This window comes from Scyliorhinus torazame, chromosome 2 (assembly GCF_047496885.1).
Source record: "Scyliorhinus torazame isolate Kashiwa2021f chromosome 2, sScyTor2.1, whole genome shotgun sequence".
NCBI classification, from domain to species: domain Eukaryota; kingdom Metazoa; phylum Chordata; class Chondrichthyes; order Carcharhiniformes; family Scyliorhinidae; genus Scyliorhinus; species Scyliorhinus torazame.
In genome coordinates this window covers 151,828,291-151,848,150 of record NC_092708.1, presented here as the reverse complement: position 1 = coordinate 151,848,150, position 19,860 = coordinate 151,828,291, and the positions used below count along the sequence as shown (strand labels likewise).

The 19,860-nt window shown below is 47.9% G+C and overlaps 1 protein-coding gene across 3 annotated transcripts in view; it reads right to left on the bottom strand.

Annotated features, from left to right (window-relative positions):
- glsa (glutaminase a) overlaps positions 1 to 19,860 on the bottom strand; it is a 202,922-nt gene that overhangs the window by 138,863 nt on the left and 44,199 nt on the right. For all 3 annotated transcript variants that reach the window (XM_072478420.1, XM_072478437.1, XM_072478429.1), the window contains exon 3: positions 5,671 to 5,792. In XM_072478420.1, the coding sequence (XP_072334521.1) occupies positions 5,671 to 5,792 (122 nt within the window). The remainder of the gene's footprint in view (positions 1 to 5,670; positions 5,793 to 19,860) is intronic.

Here is a 19,860-nt window from a genome sequence, read left to right as displayed (position 1 = left end):
TCCATAATTAATTACTGACCAGGTGTAACATTTTGGTACATGATTCTTGCTTTAAACCACAAGCTGACATTTACTTAGAATATAACTTAATTTTGTAAAAACACTTTTTACTCATGTAATTTTTTTTCCGATGTTACCATCCTCCCCAGATTATTGAATCCATTTACTGTGATGCTCTACAACAAAAACAAAAAATGCTGGACAATCTCAGTACGTCAGACAGCATCTGTGGAGAGAAAACGGAACGTAATGTTTTAAGGCTGGATCGTCAAAGCTAGAGAACGGAAAACGGGATGAGATTTGGGTTGAGGTTAAATGGAGCAATGGGGCTGGGGAAGGCCAGCGATAGGTAGAGATTGACAAAGATATTATGGACAAAAAGACAAAAGGAATGTAAATGGTGGTGATAATGACAAAGACGAATGCTGATCGTGGCACATTATAAGATCAGAATGTGTTAATGGCAGAACTGGGGTAAGTAGTGTGTCAAAGGACAATTTAAAACAGGGAACAGACAGCTCCGGTGGGTGGAAGGAGGAGAGATAATGTGGAGGGGAAAACGGATAGATGGAAGAAATGAAAATAAATGGATAGAAATAAAAATGGGGTGAAGGTGGATGAGAGAGTTCACAGTCTAAAGTTTTTGAACTCATCCGGAAGGCTGTAATCAGAAGACGAGGTGCTGTTCCTCTAGTTTGCGCTGGGCTTCACTGGAACATTGCAGCAGGCCAAGGATGAACATGTAGATATGAGAGCAGGATGGTGAGTTGAAATGCCAGGGGACAGGAAGGTCTAGGTTCTGCTTGCAGATGAACCAAAGGTGTTCTGCAAAGTGATCACCTAGTTTGTGTTTAGTGCAGTCCCACTGCTCCACGCACCCCACCCCCATTAACAGTATATACCTCAACACTATTTCCAGTTTTGACAAAGTTATCCAGACTCAAAACATTAGCTCCGCTCTCTCTCCACAGATGCTGTTAGACCTGCTGAGATGGTCCAGCATAGTTTCCTCCCTCCCCCAGATTCCAGCATCCACAGTAATTTGCTTTTATCTATACTATGTTCTTTTTTGTCACTACCGTAGTGTATGTTTTCTCGCAGTAGAGTGTAAGCACGTACCTATCACTTTCCTTTACAATTGTATGGATTCATTTTTAAGAGTCTTCTTCATTTGTGTCTAATTGTCATCAACATAGCGGATGTCGTTGACAACTTTCACGCCTATCTTTATACCATCTATCCCTTAAATTCCTCGAGAATACATTCACTGTAGTGAGAAACGGACCAGAGAGAGAATTCTGCCATGTCTAACCCCTCTTTTGATTGCTTTCCAATCACCGGGTTCGTTCTTGTATCAGATTATCGCTACTAGATTCCAGTAGATACTCCTGAATCAAAGATCTTTCCCAATGGCGATGTCTTGCAACATTTTCATGAGATCATTGTGGAATGCTTTAGTATAAAATCTATTAAAACATTGGTAGCAGTAATTTTGAATTTCTACCAATGTTTTTAAAATATAGATTGCATTTAGTGTTCCTTTATCTTCTATAGAGCTGCACAATGTGTCTGAAATCGCAATTATGTTGCTCTCTAACTCGGGTCCCATTAGTATTCGGTGGATGATATTTACTGCACAACACATTAGGTTGATTCCTCGATGCATCTCACATTCATAGATTATCATCGATAATCTATTCTGTGGTGCCAGCTTTCTTTGGGCACAGTAAGAAGTCTTACAACACCAGGTCCAACAGGTTTGTTTCGAATTACCAGCTTTCGGAGCACAGCCCTTCTTCAGATGAATGAAGATGTGGGTTCCACAACCACAGATAAAGACAAATTTAATGATGCAAGATGATACTTTGAATAAGAGTCTTTGCAGGTAATTAAGTCTTTACAGGTCCAGACAAAGCGACTGGAGAGAGCTATAATCACAGGTTAAAGAGGTGTGAATTGTCCCAAGCCAGGACAGTTGGTAGGATTTCACAAGCCCAGGCCAGGTGGTGGGGGGTGAATATAATTCAATATGAATCCAAGGTCCCGGTAGAGGCCCTACTCATGCGTGCGGAACTTGGCTATCATTTATATGCGCAACACTCTGAGCTGGTCTCGCTTTTGTCAAACCTTAACTTTCGCACTTTCCCTCAAGACCTTCTTGAACATATCAAACGTTGCATTTATATTCATTGTTTGTTATACCTGCAGCACTGCATAGCTGTTCTTTACCTCCATTATAAATGCTTCTGTAATGACATGGTATGTCAGTCATTCAAAGATCCATTTTCCTTGGCTTTCCTTTTACTTTAGTAGAAGTTTTAGCTTGACATTCATCGTGGCAACCACAGGTATGTGATCGCTGTCAGAGTGTGCTCCAGAATATAATTTGGTCTGTTTAATAGAGTTTATGAAACATTCATTGCAATTACGTTGATCTGACTTCTTGTTTGGTTGTCTAGACTTTTCCATGTCCAGCTATGTTGAGAGTAAATGGTAGCACAGTTGCTTCAGAGCCAGGGTCTCCAGTTCGATTCCCAGCTTGGGTCACGGTCTGTGCAGAGTCTGCACCATCTGCTTGTGTATGCGTGGGTTTCCTCTGGGTGCTCCGGTTTCCTCCCACAAGTCCCGAAAGACGTGCTGTTAGGTAATTTGGACATTCTGAATCTCCCTCCGTGTACACTAACAGGCGCTGGAATGTGGCGGCTAGGGGCTTTTCACAGTAACTTCATTGCAGTGTTAATGTAAGCCTACTTGTGACAATATAGATTATTATAAAACCATGGGCGTGAATCTCCAGCCGTGTTGGGCTCTCGCTTGAGCGTACTGCGGCAGGAGACTACCAGGAAAGGCCTCCAGCGAGCCCGACAGGCTCCACGTCCCCCAGGATTCTCCAGAGTCCCGTGAGACGTCGGAGTCAGGACCCTGCCCCAAATGGGCGTAACCGAATGATGCTTGCAGAAGTACCTACGACCTATCAGTGCGGGATCCAGTGGCCTCCTTTGTTCTTCGACCTCCCCAGCGAGCCTGCCAATCAGTGCTGATCCACACAATCGTGGACCAGGCAGAACGGCACCCCGGGGGGGGGGGGGGGGGGGGGGGTCTCCCTGGCCATCGGAGACCTCTGGGTGGTCAGGATAAGTGCAGGGTGGCTCTGTAGCCCTACCCCCGGCATTGTCCAGTTGGCACTGCCACCCTTCCCAATTAGCACTGCCAAGCCAGCAAGAGCACTGCCTGGGTGCCAGTGCAAGGGTGCCCGAGTGCCACTGCAAAGGGTCAGGGTGCAAGGAGGGTCATGAAATGAGGGTTGAGGGGGGGGTTTGACAGGAGAGTGCGCAGGGCAGGTAAGAAGGGCCTCTGGGAGGTTGGGTGGGGGTCCAAGAAGGGAGGGGGGGTGCTGAAGAGGGGGGAGGGGGGGGCATAGCAGGGTGTCCTTAGTTGGGGAGTGTTGGGTAGTGTCCATGTGTGTGGGGGTGCCATTCGCCTTGGATTGTGTGTGTGGGGGACCCACAAGCTCACTTGGAGATCGGGGCACCCTTTCAAAATGTTACCCAGAGTCTGGCCAGGAATAACATCCCAAATTACACCTTACATTTGTAGAGTGCTGATTTTGCCCTGTTCAACTCAGCCCTTCTTTTGGCCAGGTCCGCCCCAATGCCCTGATACACACTCACTCTTCCCTTTCCACGTGCACGATCTTGTCTGCCGGGCCCACTTCAGGCTTTTCTCCTGGTCTTGGAACCGGTGCAGCTTTGCGTTAATTGCTCTGGGGTGCTCCCCGGCTTTGGGATTGGGTCGAAGTGACCTGTGCGCCCTGCCCATTTCTGGGGGATTTGGAAATCCTTCCCTACCCACGAGCTTGCCCAGTATTTGGGCAATGTAGCCTATTGGGTCTCTGCCCTCTATCCCCTCTGGCAGACCCACTATTCTAACGTTCTGCCGCCTGGACCTATTTTCCTGGTCCTCCGCTTTCCCTCTTAGGCTCCCCTGGGACGTTACCAACCTTTTCACCTCGGTTTCCAGGGCTACCACCCTGTCGCTCTAGTCCAAGGTGGCCCTCTCCAATTCCAGAATCGTTATCTCCTGCGCCTCCACCTTTCTTCCCAGGCCTTCGATGGTTCGCTGCATTTTGGCCGTCGACACAGCCAGCACCTCCCTCATTGTGTGGAGCTCTATCCTGAGCACCTCCTTTTGTGGTGCTTTTAGCACACTTCTGTACTCTTCCCCTGCACGGGGGGGGGGGGGGGGGGGGGGGGGGGGGGGGGGGGGGGGGGGGGGGGTGTCGCGGCGTCCTGCTCCCGTTCCGCTGTTTCGTCCGCCAGCCTTTCCCTTCCAGACTCGCCCAAACCTCTGTCTTGTCTCGTGGGGGTGCCTTCCTGCCCGTCCGTCGCTCCTGCTCTTTTCCCTCGCTGCTTCTGCTCGTTGCGTCTCGCCATCTCTTCGCTTTGGTATTTTTTCCTCCTCCAGCCATCTGTCTCTCTCTTCCGCACCCTTTCAAAATGACAGCCTGATCTAGGAGTTCAGCTCCCCAGTGCTAAAAAAATTCTAAGTGTGGGCTAAACCAGTGAGAAACTTCCCAGGGTCCAAAGAAATGACTAAGTGTCATTGAATAGCGGTGGGGAACTCACCTGCAGAGCCGGCAGGAAACTCCCTGGAAAAACCCACCACAAATTAACTTTGACATTTTTGGGGAGAATTGGGCCCCATGAGTTTGAAACACCTTGACTGTTTTTAACCAAACCACTCATAGGTCATCTCTGCTGTTACTATCATCATGTAACAGCATTCACCTGAGGAAGGAGCAGTGCTCCGAAAGCTAGTGATTTGAAACAAACCCGTTGGACTTTAACCTGGTGTTGTAAGACTTCTTACTATCGTCATGTGGATGAACAATGTCTTGTACACAAAATCTTACTACCTTTGCACCGAGATCTCCCATGGCAATGATATAATCTTGAAACTACATGGCTTTCTCGATTGATCTAGTTATTCATAGAAAACTTCCCCTGTCCTCATCGGTGACACTTTGGGTTCGGGCATATGTTGCACAATGCTCAGGTTGAAAGGTGCATCGGCTATTCAGACAAAAATTATCTTGGATTTAGCCCAATCCCTTGAAGGGTCTCGCAATGTTTTTGATTAAGAGCCACTGCAACTCCTTTTTAATGTTCTCTTCATCAGTAGATAATGGGCGGGATTGCCGTCCCGCCACACCCATTTTCTGGTGCAGCGCGCTCCCGCTGGCAGCGGGATTCTCCGTCTCAGCAGCCAGCCAATGGGATATCCCATTGTGGTCACGCCCATGCCATCGAGAAATCGGCAGGTGGGAGTGTGCTGCCAGAGAAACAGAGGATCCCGCCGATGGCGAATCCAGCCCAATAATTCTACCACGTTGGTAATTCCCAGCTCCCATCCATATTTGATTCAACAATCCTTCTTATCTCTAAAGGATTCTCTGCTGATTTTGGAAGAACAATCAATAGTCTATATAAATACTCTCACTCATTTCCCCCCCCCCCCCACCCTTTCACATCCTTCCCATCGGAAGAAACAAATTTTAACTTTATCAAATTAGAAATAAAGTGTGGCCTGAAGAAAACCGAAGTGTGACAAAAAATGAAGCATCTAATGGCTTTTCAGATTAGAGGAATAGAGGTTTTTAAAACGCTTTACTTTTTAAAAAGTTCTTTGTCCAGGAGAACACCATCCGACGCGGCCTGCACATTAGTTCTAAGCATATCCATGCATTCCTTTAGTCGAGGATCAGATGTCCGTAGTCCTGTGGATTTCAGAACCTATTTGAAAACACGAAGGCACAATTAAAATATATTTTTATTCTCGTACTCAAATCATTGTATGAGATGAGATATGGCAAGTTTACATGGCACATCATGTTACCAACTATCTCATCACTTGAAATTAGGGTTCAAAACTAGTGTAGACTAGCAGGAAGTCTACTTCTCTCTGCCCTATACAAAATCCATTTAGGCAATCGCAATCTTGTTTCCAAGTGGGCATGGATTTACAACGTAAAAATATGCATATTTTAAGCACATTGGCATTTACTCAGATGCTACAGAGGACCAGGAAAATATATTAAAAAGAGATAAAATGGTAGAGAAACAGTGACAAGATATTTAGGAACTATTTCATAAATATCTATATTTAATTTGTCATTTGTTAATACAGAACTTGAGTTTTGCCAGAAAAAAAGACATGCGATTGAAGCTTTACGTTTTGCGGTCTCTTTTTTTCAGCACTATATTCAATCAGACATGCAGAGAAAGTGGATGCATGGACTATAATCTTGTAGAATTCCCTAGATTCTGGAAACATCCCAGTGGATTGGAAAACCATAAATATAATATCTCTATTCAAGAAAGGGGGACAGACAGCAGGAAGTTTGAAGGGTATGGGTGAGAGTTTGGCTCAAGATAGAATAGAGCTTGATGGGAAATGGAATGTCAAAGCTTTGTAACTGTGTACGTGACTGTCGAGATGAAATTGCTTCTGCTTTTGCACGAGACAGTCTGCAATAACAGGAAAAGAGGACGCAGATGAGGGAATGGGTTCCTCATTCTAAAGACAATTATAATTTAGCTGAGAGGAACAGAAAGTGTCCCTAACTTGGGCCTCTAAGGGGGCCGTCCTCAGAAAAGGGACAGTGTTATATTGTATATAAGCTACTGTCGAATGTACTAATGTTGGCTTGCTGCTGTGCGCCCCCCGACGTACAGTGGTGCAGCCCCGGCCATGAATAAACATATGTTGAAGTGACTTGGCGTTCGATTGATCATTTCATCCGGACTGACAATAGCAAATTCTCATTTGGTGGCAGCCGTGGGATCTCACGGAGCCTCGCCAGGAGCAGACTATGTAACTGACTGATCGTTTCCGGACGCGAAGGAGGGATTGGGCCCCCAAATGTGAGCACCCTTGTTACCACTTTGGTTTCCCTCTCCGCTGTTCGGAGCGCAACCTAGTCCTACCGTCTGTTTCTGAAGAGACTCTTACGAGATCCAGGTCAGTCCGGCGAACCCGTTTTAGTCCGGGTTAGAGGCCCGAGACAGGGTTAGAGGCCAGTAAGAGGTTAGAGTCCTCTTCGAATCAGGGTTAGAGGCCCGTAAGAGGTTAGAGTCCTCTTTGAATTAGGGTTAGAGGCCCGTGCGCGAGGGTTAGAGGCCCTCGGCCGAAGAAAGGTGCTTGGCTGATGATGATCCTTCTGGTTGCTTGATACCTTCGCGATAAGAGGTTGCCCTTAAAACAAGAGATTGTCAAGAAGCCAAGCCCCCGGGGGTGGAGACCTGGATAAATGACATGGCGGGGTTTATAAAGCTAGAGCGGATTAAGTTCGTCCTAAGGGGGTCGGCTCAAGGGTTCACCAGGCGGTGGCAACCGTTCGTCGAATACCTCGCAGAAAGATAGACGGAATGGGAAAAAGAAGGCAGCAGCAGCAGCCCAGGATTGGGGGGGGGGGGGGGGGGAGAAAGAGGAGAGGAGGAACCAGAAGGACTCTCAGGGTTGTTAATATATACTGTATAGTATGTATAGGTCGTTGCTACAGATAATTATATATTGGACTGTTAAATTATATTTTTGGAGAGTGTTACTTGTGACAAGGCAGTTGCCAATTAGGGCTAGTTTCATTTTTGTTATTTATTATTTATTCATTTTTTGTTTATAAAATAGGTCATTGTTATTTGTGTTGTTATAATATTGTGTAAAGGATGCACAATGTACTGTGTTGGTTGACCAAAAATTTTCAATAAAATATTTAATAAAAAAAACAAAACAAGAGATTGTCTCAACCAATGTCTTGACTTGTTCGACACTCCAGGTTGACTATTGGCTACAGCGGAGCCAGATAATAGTACTTCCCATCAGGTGCGGATGACGCCTTAGCCTCCACAATAAACAGGGTGTCACCGTCGCGCACCCTGTCGGAACACTCATACAATTGTTTAAATTCCTGATTGGGTTGCGGGGCAGGATAACCCCGTTCTAATTCTTGATTGAATAAGCGACTTAGGCTCACTGCCAAATTAAGTGAGTAACCGTGAGGATCATCAGAGGATAGGGGACAAATACTCTGGATAGCACTCTGATAGTGGAAGCGCACTTCAGACTCTTTGCGAACAGTATCCAGAACATTCTAAGCAGCTGCGGCAGTTATCAGGGGAATTGCATAAAAATTTGGGACAGGGAAGTGGCCCCTTTTGGTGGTGGGGGGGGGGGGGGAGAATTGTCAAAAATTAAACGATGCATCTCTATTGGCTAGCTGGCAGGATAATGCCTTAATGTTGGGCATTGAATTGACAGAAGGGGGAATTGTTAAAACTGCGGAGGTTTTGAAAAAGGAATGTGCCCACCATAAGAGACCCAAGTCTCTCGAGCCTCCGACCCCTAAATCAGGACCGTGCGGGCGAATGGCCGGCCTTGCCTTGACCAAGGGAGACGATGATGACCCTGAAAATTGGCAATATCGGGGGCAGCCGACTGCTCCTCCACCACCACCACCTTATAACCAAGCCCTTTGTCCGCAATTGACACCACCACCTCAGGGAGGTCCTGTCTCCAGCACTCGCTCCAAAACTCGATGTCCCCGCTTCCCAGCCCCAACAGATGAACCAGTACCTGGCCCCAACTCCGGAGGGAGCGCCGGAGGTTGACTTCCCTGACGACTACCCGCCGCCACAACAGCTTCCAGTCCGACAGGTCCCGAACGCAGCTTACAACCCTGCCAATCCCGTCGGGCCTATCAACCAGCTGCTGATCGGTGTGTATCGACCTTGGAAACCAACGAGATAATGGCAATCTTGACCGGGGTCCCCGATAGAAAGAAGTCACCAGCGGCTTTCGTAGATTTCCTCCACACTACCATTCAGGTTTACAGTGCTGAGGCACGGGACCTCTGGGCACTAGTCCGCCAGGTTCTTCGGCCCGAGGAACACAACAGATTTCTCAACAACCTGGTTCGGCAAACTGGTATGAATGCCGCCACTCTAGCGGCTCTCCAGGTGATCAGCGCCCAGGACGCGGCTCAGAAGACGGCTGTGTACAATGCCTTAAACACTACTCTCCAGAAGCCTGTCGATATTACTAAGGTCTTGGAAACTAAGCCAAAGAAGGGAGAGGGAGCAGAAGAATTTTTGGAACGCTTAGAGGAGAACTAGAAGAACCAGGCTGGCGACGTAAATTATCAGAATGGGGCTAACTCACCCCAATACTGTGCGATGCTGTTAAGTTGTTTACCAACCCAGGTCTCAGACGCAATAAAAACTAACAACATGGACTAGTCCGACAACAGTCCCACCCAGATGGCTCGTGCAGTCAAATATTACTGGAAAAATGGGCGGGGAACCGAAGACCCTTCAAAAAAATCAAACTAAAGTAAAAACGGAGTATATTATGAAAAAGGATGAGACCCCACCAGACAGGGTGGGATCCCAAATGGAGCCCCAGTTTTGCATCCCCGGATGGGTTACATCCCAAGGTGAAGGTTACATTACTCACCCCAACGGACCTATGGCCCCATCTTACGGACCCCCTTACGCCCATTTCCAACCTTCCAGCAGCCTCCACAACAGCCGGCATACGCTCAAGGAGGCCCGCCTGCACCATCTAACAATGTCTGTTGCACCTGCGGGCGCCAGGGGCACTGGCGCCAGGGACACTGGAGCCGGGACTGCTATTATAATCAGAGGAGAACTCGAGGAGGCGGACAGCGCGGTCACAGAGGACGACAAGGAAGAGGAGGCGGTTATACCAACTTTACACAGAATAATCCTCTTCAGTACTGACCCCGTATCCTGGTCTGCCGCGAGCCGGCCTCGGAAAATGAGCCATTCCTTTCCCTCACCATCCACGGCCATGCTCACCCCTTTCTAGTGGATACCAGGGCAACCATGTCCTTTGTCCAATCGTCCCTCCTGCTCCCACGCTCTTGAGGAGACAGAAACTTTCCGGCTTCCAGGGATAGGTTTGCCAGTATCCCATCTCCAAACCCGTCACAGTGACTTTTCACGGGGAAGAAGTTCAACATCAATTTATTGTTACTACGGGTCTTGACTGCAACCTTATGGCTCAAGACCGGTTATATGCCTTCAGTCTGAAGATAGAGTGTGGCATCGTTGTCCGATCGCCCCCAACCCAGACACAATACTATACCACCTCTGTCACTCAATGGTGGGCGTTACATTTGGATGATCAACAACCCTTACATGTCACATTGGCTTACGACAGATCAGGCGAAGACAAACACTTGGAGAACCTGTTTACGCCGCTTTTGGGCTCCAGTTTTGACATTTATTTCATCGCCTTAGTGTCAGGACCAGAGGGAGAGGCCGAGGCTGCCACAGTCCCGGAGCACCTATGGCAACAGACTGGATACACGGCTCCCCATTTCACTAGGAAAGTCAACTACCCATGCCATGCAAAGGACCTCGGCCCCATGGTCAGGATGGCTCTCGACTCTGCTGATCGCTCCTCCACGACCCTCCAGTCCCTGACAGGGAATTTACAGCTGCAATTCTACTCGACTTTCCGCCACTTTCGTACTTTCCTACGTCATCACCACGCCCGACCCCTCAACTCCGTTGACACTAGTGTACGGGCTGAGGATCAATACCAGACCGGTGCAGTCAATATTGCCCCCATCCAGGTCCCGTTGAAGGAGGGTGTCACGCTCCCCTCCATCCGTCAGTACCGCTTGAAACCTCAAGTCCTGCTATCCTTGGGCACCCTTATTCAACACCTCAATCAGGGCATCCTGGTCCCTTGTCAGTCACCCTGTAATACCCCCATTCTAGCAGTACCTAAACCCGGCAGGCCCAACCAGTGCCGCCTCGTTCAGGACCTCCGTGCCATTAATGCCATTGTGCAGCCCCTTCATGCCCTGGTCCCTAATCCAGCTCATATCTTGGTTCAGGTCAATGCCATATTTTTCTTCCTTGTAGATCTCCAACATGCGTTTTTCACGCTCCCCCTCGACCCCGTTTACCAGTACCTCTTTGCCTTTACCTATCAGGGCCAACAATATACATGATCCAGTCTGCCCCAGGGCTTTGTTCACCCACCTACCCTCTTCTCCCGCTGCATCCAGCGTCAACTCCAGCAGCTGGAACTACAGAGCGGCTCCACGCTAGTTCAGTACGTTGATGACCTACTAGTTGCTAGTCCATTGGACCAAAGTTGTAAAGAGGACACTGCCCAATTGTTGAACCACCTCTCAGCCTTGGGGTACGTGGTTTCGCCTGCAAAAGTATTGATTGCCCAACCAGAAGTTAAATTCTTGGGCATCCTTCACTCTGCGGAGGCACAAACACTGGCACCTAGCCGCGTATAGCCCATTTTCCATGCCCTTCTACCGCTAAGTTCGCTAATGGCTGGGCATTGTCAACTACTGTCGCCAGTGGATTCCCAATATCGCTCTCGATACCCACCTTTTGACTCCATTCACCAATCAGCTGGGAACCTTTCAGCTGAGCCCGGAGGCTATTGCGGCTTTCAACAGACTCAAGAACGCCCTAATGCAAGCGCCGGCTCTGGGGCGCCCCTTGTACGATCGTCCTTTCCAGCTCTACTGCACGGTCCTTTCTGGCTGTGCGACGGCTGTCCTCACCCAGAAACATGGAGACCACCATCGTCCCGTCGCCTACTACTCCAAGCTTGACCCCGTTGCCCTCGGCTACCCCGCCTGCACTCAAATCCTTGCATCTATCTATAACAGCCTCCAGTCGGCGGCTAACCTTACCCTCCAGCAGGAAATTGTGGTTTACAGTTCCCACTCTGTCACGGCCCTGCTCGGCCAGCTCCAAGCCCAACATTTAACCATGGCTCGGCAGAACAAATACGAGATTTATCTCCTAAATAATCCCAAACTCCAATTTTGTCACTGCACCACTATCAATCCGGCGAATTTTCTCTCCGAGCCACCCTCAGAATGCTCACAGCCTGACCACGATTGCCTGACGCTCCTCAAAAAGGAGGCCTCAGTGCAAGACGACCTCACTGATACTCCCCTGCCCGACGCAGAATTAACTGTTTTCACCGACGGGAGTGCCTCCGTCAGTGAAAGGGGGGGGGATAGACTGTCCGGATATGCCATAGTTAATCAGCAGGGCGAAACTCTCGAGGCGGCAGCTTTTGAAACACCGTTCTCCGCCCAACAAGCCGAGCTATTTGCACTAATCCGTGCATGTACTGGGAAAGGACACGAAAATCAACATCTATACCGATTCCAGATAGGCATTTGGAGTCACACACGACTTCGGCCAATTATGGAAGAACAGGGGATTTCTTACATCTGCAGGCACTCGTATCACACAAACAGTTGGTTACACAATTACTACAGGCTTTAATGCTCCCTAAACAAATAGCCGCAATAAAGTGTGCTGCGCATACGACTGGCAAAACCCCGGTGGATGTAGGTAATCGACAGGCAGACCACCAAGCCAAAGAGGCTTCTCGCTTAAAAGACATGGTGGTGCCCAAAATGATGAGTCAGACTAAAAGCTCTAAGGGTCAGTCTCCCTCTGAAAAGCCAATGCCGACCATCACTGACGTCATTCAATTACAGGAGGACGCTCCTGGTTGTGTAAAAAGACTATGGGAAGAATTGGGATGTTGTTATGATCCTGCAAACAAATTGTGGGTCACCCCGGCAGGGCAATCCTGTATCCCCGATGCATTAGCAGCCTGGGTTACCGAATGTGTTCACTTTGCAACTCATTGTGGTGCGCGAGCTACGGGTGATATATTGCTGAAAACTTGGTGGCATCCAATACAGGACATAGCACAAAACATTAGCAGTCGTTGCCTGGTATGTCAGCAATACAACCCTGGAAAAGCAGTACCCTGTGAAATGGGTAAAACCCCGCTACCGGAAGGTCCCTTTGAGACACTCCAGATGGATTCCATTGAGTTGGAAAGATGCCAATGTTATAAATATGTATTGGTTATTGTTGATGTATTTAGTAGATGGATAGAAGCTTACCCCACTGTAGAAAACAAAGCTTCCACGGTAGTAAAAGTTGATGCGAGAAATTGTTCCTAGATTTGGGATTCCATATCGATTAAGCTCTGATAATGGACCTCATTTTGTGGGACAGATCAATAAGGAATTTTGTACTCAGCTGGGAATAAAACAACAATTACATTGCGCGGACCGACCCCAGGCAGCGGGAATGGTCGAAAGAGCTAATCAGACATTAAAAACTAAACTGGCAAAACTACAGGCAGAGACTGGAGCCACTTGGCTCAAATTATTGCCTATTGCCCTCTTCCAGATACGTGCAACCCTGGCTGGAAAGACACGACTGAGTCCCGCCAAAATTCTATTACGGAATACCCTTTTGCACTCCCTGGGATCAAGAAAGCCCTAAGGAAGTACAGTTTCACCATATGGCTACTGAAATGGCCAACTATGTGATCGCACTTTGGTCAAGGCTAAAAGGCCTCCATTCACGAGTGCGAGCTGCTTATGAGGAGATACCTCCCTTGTCCAGTTCTGTCACTTAATCCGGGAGAGTATGTCCTGATTCGTAATTAGATTAGAAAAGGATTAGAACCCCGATGGGAAGGACCACACCAGGTCCTACTCACTACTCCCACTGCTGTAAAAGTAAAAGGCAGAAATGCCTGGATCCACATCCACCATTGTAAGGTTGTGAAAATGCAATAGAAAATAACCTTTTGTTTTGAGCCCTAGGTAATAACTCCAGCATCACTTAAAGGATGAAGGCCACACTTATTATTGTAACCCTGCTGGGACTTTTGGGGACGAGAGGGGACGCCAAGCTAAGGATCTGTGGTCCCAAGGGAAGGTGGACTCATCACCTCTGTCGAGGAGACACCTTACAGTGCACCAGTCAAGGCTCAGGAGAAGGACCTTGGAACGCGACCCCTGCGGACGGATGTTCGGCCTACGTACAACGATGCAATCAGACCATACTCATCAGTGGAGTGACTAAGGGCAACCTACCCTGTCATCGGCTCAACTGTAAATGGGACTATAGCTGCAGAAACAAAAATAAGACTTTACCCTTGGGATGCATTGACCAAGGGAGGATAAAGTTGTGGAAAAAAAGGGAATTACATGTAAACACGTATCTGTCATATACACAAAGGATATGAATGTTTCTGGTTGCTGGGTATGTACACATATTCCGACCCATGCTAAGGGAGGGAGCCCCCTCAGACCTGTTCCGCTTAACCTGTCAGAAACAGTAGAGTGGTATATTTACCAGAATGGTACTCGTCAATCCCCTAGGACAATAAGAATCGCATCTATGGTAAGATACCCAGACGGCGGGGCAGCTTCTCGTTTATCGTTTTTCCCCATACACCCAAGACCCTGGAAAGAGGGGGGCTATCCAATGAACTCCTTTGAGATATGGTACCAACCAAGTTATAACAAATCCCACCAGCCTCTGTTTCTTACCCTCACTAATACCACCAACATGGGAAGACCACTGGGAATAATATGTTTGGTAAGGAATGTGGTTAAAGGGATATTTGTAGGTGCTAGTCAATGCGAGCACAGATTTGTGGTGGCCAACACATCCAAGGTCTATCCCATATATACGTCTCCTGAGTTTTATGGGTGTACACTAGACGTTCCATATGCTAATGGGACAGGTACCTTCAAGTACTCCCTGATGGCTGAAGGGTTTGACGTGGACAAATTCACTTCATACAATGGGATGTACTTTATTTGTGGCCACAAGGCATATCCCTGGCTGCCAGAGAATTGGACGGGATCCTGTTATCTGGGGTATGTAGTCCCCATTACACACCACCTCGCCAATCTAGGCCACCATTCCCAAATGAAGAAGAGACAAAGGAGAGCAATAACCAAAACACAGCAATACTTTGGGATTCTGCTCCCCCCCCCCCCAATCGAGGTAGCTCTTGCAATAAAGGAAATAAGGAAGTTAGCAAAAATCCTGGAAGAGGTAGCAAACGACACCACTGAAGCATTGAGATAAATAATGAAGTGGGAGCAATAAGAACCGTAGCCCTGTAAAACCGAATGGCCCTAGATTACCTCCTTGCAAACAAAGGTGGGACATGTGCCGTGATCGGTTCGGAATGTTGCACCTACATTCCCGATAGTTCGGAGAACATCACCCACCTCGTGGATCATATCTGCAAAGAGGTTAAGAAACTGCATGAAATATCAAGAGATGGGTGGTTAGATTGGTTGTTTGACGGATCATGGGGATCTTACCTAGTGTATGGATTAATAATCCTGGTAGTTGTAATACTTGTAATAATCATGCTTAGCTTCCTAATGAAGTGCTTGTGTAAAAGTGTCAGTGCAGCAGTAATTCCCCAACAGTTAATACAGCAACATGGATGTGAAAGAAAGTGCAGAGGAACGTAGGAAAATGGAGGGGGGGGGGGCAAGAGGAAGAACAGGGATATCCAGAGACAAAACCCATGAAGCAAATTAAACAGAAGAAAATTTCAAATTTGAGCGAATGTAGATCAAACTAGGACAAGCGTAATGAGAGAATGGAACTTTTAAATATATATTTTTATTCACCTCCTTTTTCACATTTTCTCCCAAATTTACACCCAACAATAAACAGTAATCAGTGACGAATGCAATGTCAATCCCCATATCAATAATAACGATCCCATCCTCCCACCAAACCCCAGACATTAGCCTGCATGTTAACATAAACAAAGGACAAAAAGGAATCAGGAATCACCCAGTCACCATTAACACAGTTTCTCCCCCCGCCACACACCCCATAATGTTCGATGTAATCCAATTCTCGAAAGTGTATAATGAATAACGCCCATGAATTGTAGAACCCCCCTTCCCCTCAGTTCAAATTTGACCTTTTCAAGCGTCAAGAATTCCAGCAAGTCCCCCCGCCACGCCAGGGCACAGGGTGGAGAGGTTGATCCGCATTCGGGCGATCAACGAAGCGAAGGCTACAACATTTGCCTCTGCACCAGTTTCCAACCCCAGCTGGCCTGACACCCCGAATATGGCCTCCCGAGGCCCCAAGTCCAGTTTCACGTGCACCACTTTAGAGATTATCCTAAAAACCTCCTTCCAGTAATCCTCCAGCTTTGGACAGGACCAAAACATATGAAAGTGGTTTGCGCCCCCCCCCCCCACCGCAAAGTTCACATACATCTTCGACCCCCTCAAAGAGCCGGCTTATTCATGCCCTTGTACGGTGTGCTCTCTACACTGTATCAGCCCCAACCTCGCACACTAGGTGGAGGCATTCATCCTCTGGAGCACCTCACCAGAACCCCTCCTCCATAAACTCTCCCAACTCTTCCTCCTACTTTGTCTTGATCCCTTCCAGCGGCGCCTTCTCCTCCTCCAAAATAACCCCGTAAACCACCGACACTACACCCTCCTGGGCGAATGGAACTTTATGTACAATAGATGTACCTTATGTACAATCCTGTGGTTGTCCCCCTCTCGAACAGGTATACCCCTTTGGATACTGTCGGGGGCGATATCCAATCAGGGGAAAACAGCAGCAGCCAGAGCAGTGGCACCTCAGCTGGCTCTGATGTTCAGAAGGGAGGGTCAAAGCGCAGAAGAACAATAGTCATAGGGGACATAGTCAGGGGCGCAGATAGGCGCTTCTGTGGATGTGAAAGAGACTCCAGGATGACATGTTGCCTCCCTGGTGCCAGGGTGTCTCTGAACGAGTAGTGGGCATCCTGAAGGGGGAGGGCAAACAGTCAGAGGTCATTGTACATATTGGCACTAACGACATAGGCAGGAAGGGTCCTGCAGCAAGAGTTCAGGGAGCTAGGCAGAAAGTTAAAAAAGACAGGACCTCTAGGGAATCTCAGGATTACTCCCTGTGCCACATGCCAGTGAGGCTAGAAATAGGAAGATAGAGCAGCTAAACACGTGGCTAAACAGCTGGTGTAGGAGGGAGGGTTTCCGTTATCTGGACCACTGGGAGCTCTTCCGGGGCAGATGTGACCTGATTAAGGACAGGTTGCATCTTAGCTGGAGAGGCATAAATATCCTGGCCGTGAGGTTTGCTAGTGTCACACGGGAGGGTTTAAACTAGTATGGCAGGGGGGTGGGCACGGGAGCAATAGGTCAGAAGGTGAGAGCATTGAGGGAGAACTAGGGAATAGGGACAGTGTGGCTCTGAGGCAGAGCAGACGGGGAGAAGTTGCTGAACACAGCGGGTCTGGTGGCCTGAAGTGCATATGTTTTAATGCAAGGAGCATTACGGGTAAGGCAGATGAACTTAGAGCTTGGATTAGTACTTGGAACTATGATGTTGTTGCCATTACAGAGACCTGGTTGAGGGAAGGGCAGGATTGGAAGTTAAACGTTCCAGGATTTAGATGTTTCAGCCGGAATAGAGGGGGATGTAAAAGGGGTGGCGGAGTTGCGCTACTGGTTAGGGAGATTATCACAGCTGTACTACGGGAGGACACCTCAGAGGGCAGTGAGGCAATATGGGTAGAGATCAGGAATAAGAAGGGTGCAGTCACAATGTTAGGGGGTTTACGACAGGCCTCCCAACAACCAGCAGGAGATAGAGGGCCAGATAGGTAGACAGATTTTGGAAAAGAGTAAAAACAACAGGATTGTTGTGATGGGAGACTTCAACTTCCCCAATATTGACTGGGACTCACTTAATGCCAGGGGCTTAGACGGGGCAGAGTTTGTAAGGAGCATCCAGGAGGGTTTCTTAAAACCATATGTAGACAGTCCAACTAGGGAAGGGGCTATACTGGACCTGGTATTGGGACATGAGCCCGGCCAGTTGGTAGAAGTTTCAGTAGAGGAGCATTTCGGGAACAGTGACCACAATTCAGTAAGTTTTAAAGTGCTGGTGGACAAGGATAAGAGTGGTCCTAGGGCGAATGTGCTAAATTGGGGGAAGGCTAATTATAACAATATTAGGCAGGAACTGAAGAACCTAGATTGGGGGCAGATGTTGGAGGGTAAATCAACATCTGACATGTGGGAGGCTTTTAAATGTCAGTTGAAAGGAATTCAGGACCAGCATGTTCCGGTGAGGAAGAAGGAGGAGTACGGCAAATTTCGGGAACCTTGGATAACGAGAAATATTGTAGGCCTCGTCAAAAAGAAAAAGGAGGCATTTGTCAGGACTAAAATGTTGGGAACAGACGGAGCCTGTGTGGAATATAAGGAAAGTAGGAAGGAACTTAAGCAAGGAGTCAGGAGGGCTAGAAGGGGTCACGAAAAGTAATTGGCAAATAGGGTTAAGGAAAATCCCAAGGCTTTTTACACGTACAAAAAAAAGCAAGAGGGTAACCATGGAAAGGGTTGGCCGACTGAAGGATAGGCAAGGGAATCTATGTGTGGAGCCAGAGGAAATGGGAGAGGTACTAAAATGAATACTTTGCATCAGTATTCACCAAAGAGAAGGAATTGGTAGATGTTGAGTCTGGAGAAGGGGGTGTAGATAGCCTGGGTCACATTGAGATCCAAAAAGACGAGGTGTTGGGCGTCTTGAAAACTATTAAGATAGATAAGTCCCCAGGGCCTGATGGGATCTACCCCAGAATACTGAAGGAGGCTGGAGAGGAAATTGCAGAGGCCTTGACAGAAATCTTTGGATCCTCAACTGTCTTCAGGTGATGTCCCGGAGGACTGGAGAATAGCCAATGTTGTTCCTTTGTTTAAGAAGGGTAGCAAGGATAATCCCGGGAACTACAGGCCGGTGAGTCTTACGTCAGTGGTAGGGAAATTACTGGAGAGAATTCTTCGAGACAGGATCTACTCCCATTTGGAAGCAAATGGACGTATTAGTAAGAGGCAGCATGGTTGTGTGAAGGGGAGGTCGTGTCTCACTAACTTGATAGAGTTTTTCGAAGAGGTCACAAAGATGATTGATGCAGGTAAGGCAGTGGATGTTGTCCATATGGACTTCAGTAAGGCCTTTGACAAGGTCCCTCATGATAGACTGGTACAAAAGGCGAAGTCACACGGGATCAGGGGTGAACTGGCAAGGTGGATACAGAACTGGCTAGGTCATAGAAGGCAGAGTAGCAATGGAAGGGTGCTTTTCTAATTGGAGGGCTGTGACCAGTGGTGTTCCGCAGGGATCAGTGCTGGGAACATTGCTGTTTGTAGTATATATAAATGATTGAGGAAAAATGTAACTGGTCTGATTAGTAAGTTTGCAGACGACACAAAATGTTGGTGGAATTGCAGATAGTGATGAGGACTGTCAGAGGATACAGCAGGATTTAGATTGTTTGGAGACTTGGGCGGAAAGATGCCAGATGGAGTGTGATCCGGCAAATGTGAGATAATGCATTTTGGAAGGTCTAATGCAGGTAGGGAATATACAGTGAATGGTAGAACCCTCAAGAGTATTGAACGTCAGAGAGATCTAGGTATACAGGTCCACAGGTCACTGAAAAGGGGCAACACAGGTGGAGAAGGTAGTCAACAAGGCATACAGCATGCTTGCCTTCATTGGCCGGGGCTTTGAGTGTAAGGATTGGCAAGTCATGTTGCAGCTGTATAGAACCAGAGTTAGGCCACACTTGTTCAATTCTGGTCACCACACTACCAGAAGGATGTGGAGGCTTTAGAGAGGGTGCAGAAGAGATTTACCAGGATGTTGCCTGGTATGGTGGGCATTAGCTATGGGGAGCGGTTGAATAAACTCGGTTTGTTCTCACTGGAACGACGGAGATTGAGGGGCGACCTGATAGAGGTCTACAAAATTATGAGGGGCATAGACAGAATGGATAGTCAGAGGCTTTTCCCCAGGGTAGAGGGGCCCATTACTAGGGGGCATAGGTTTAAGGTGCGAGGGGCAAGGTTTAGAGTAGATGTACGAGGCAAGTTTTTTTACGCAGAGGGTAGTGGGTGCCTGG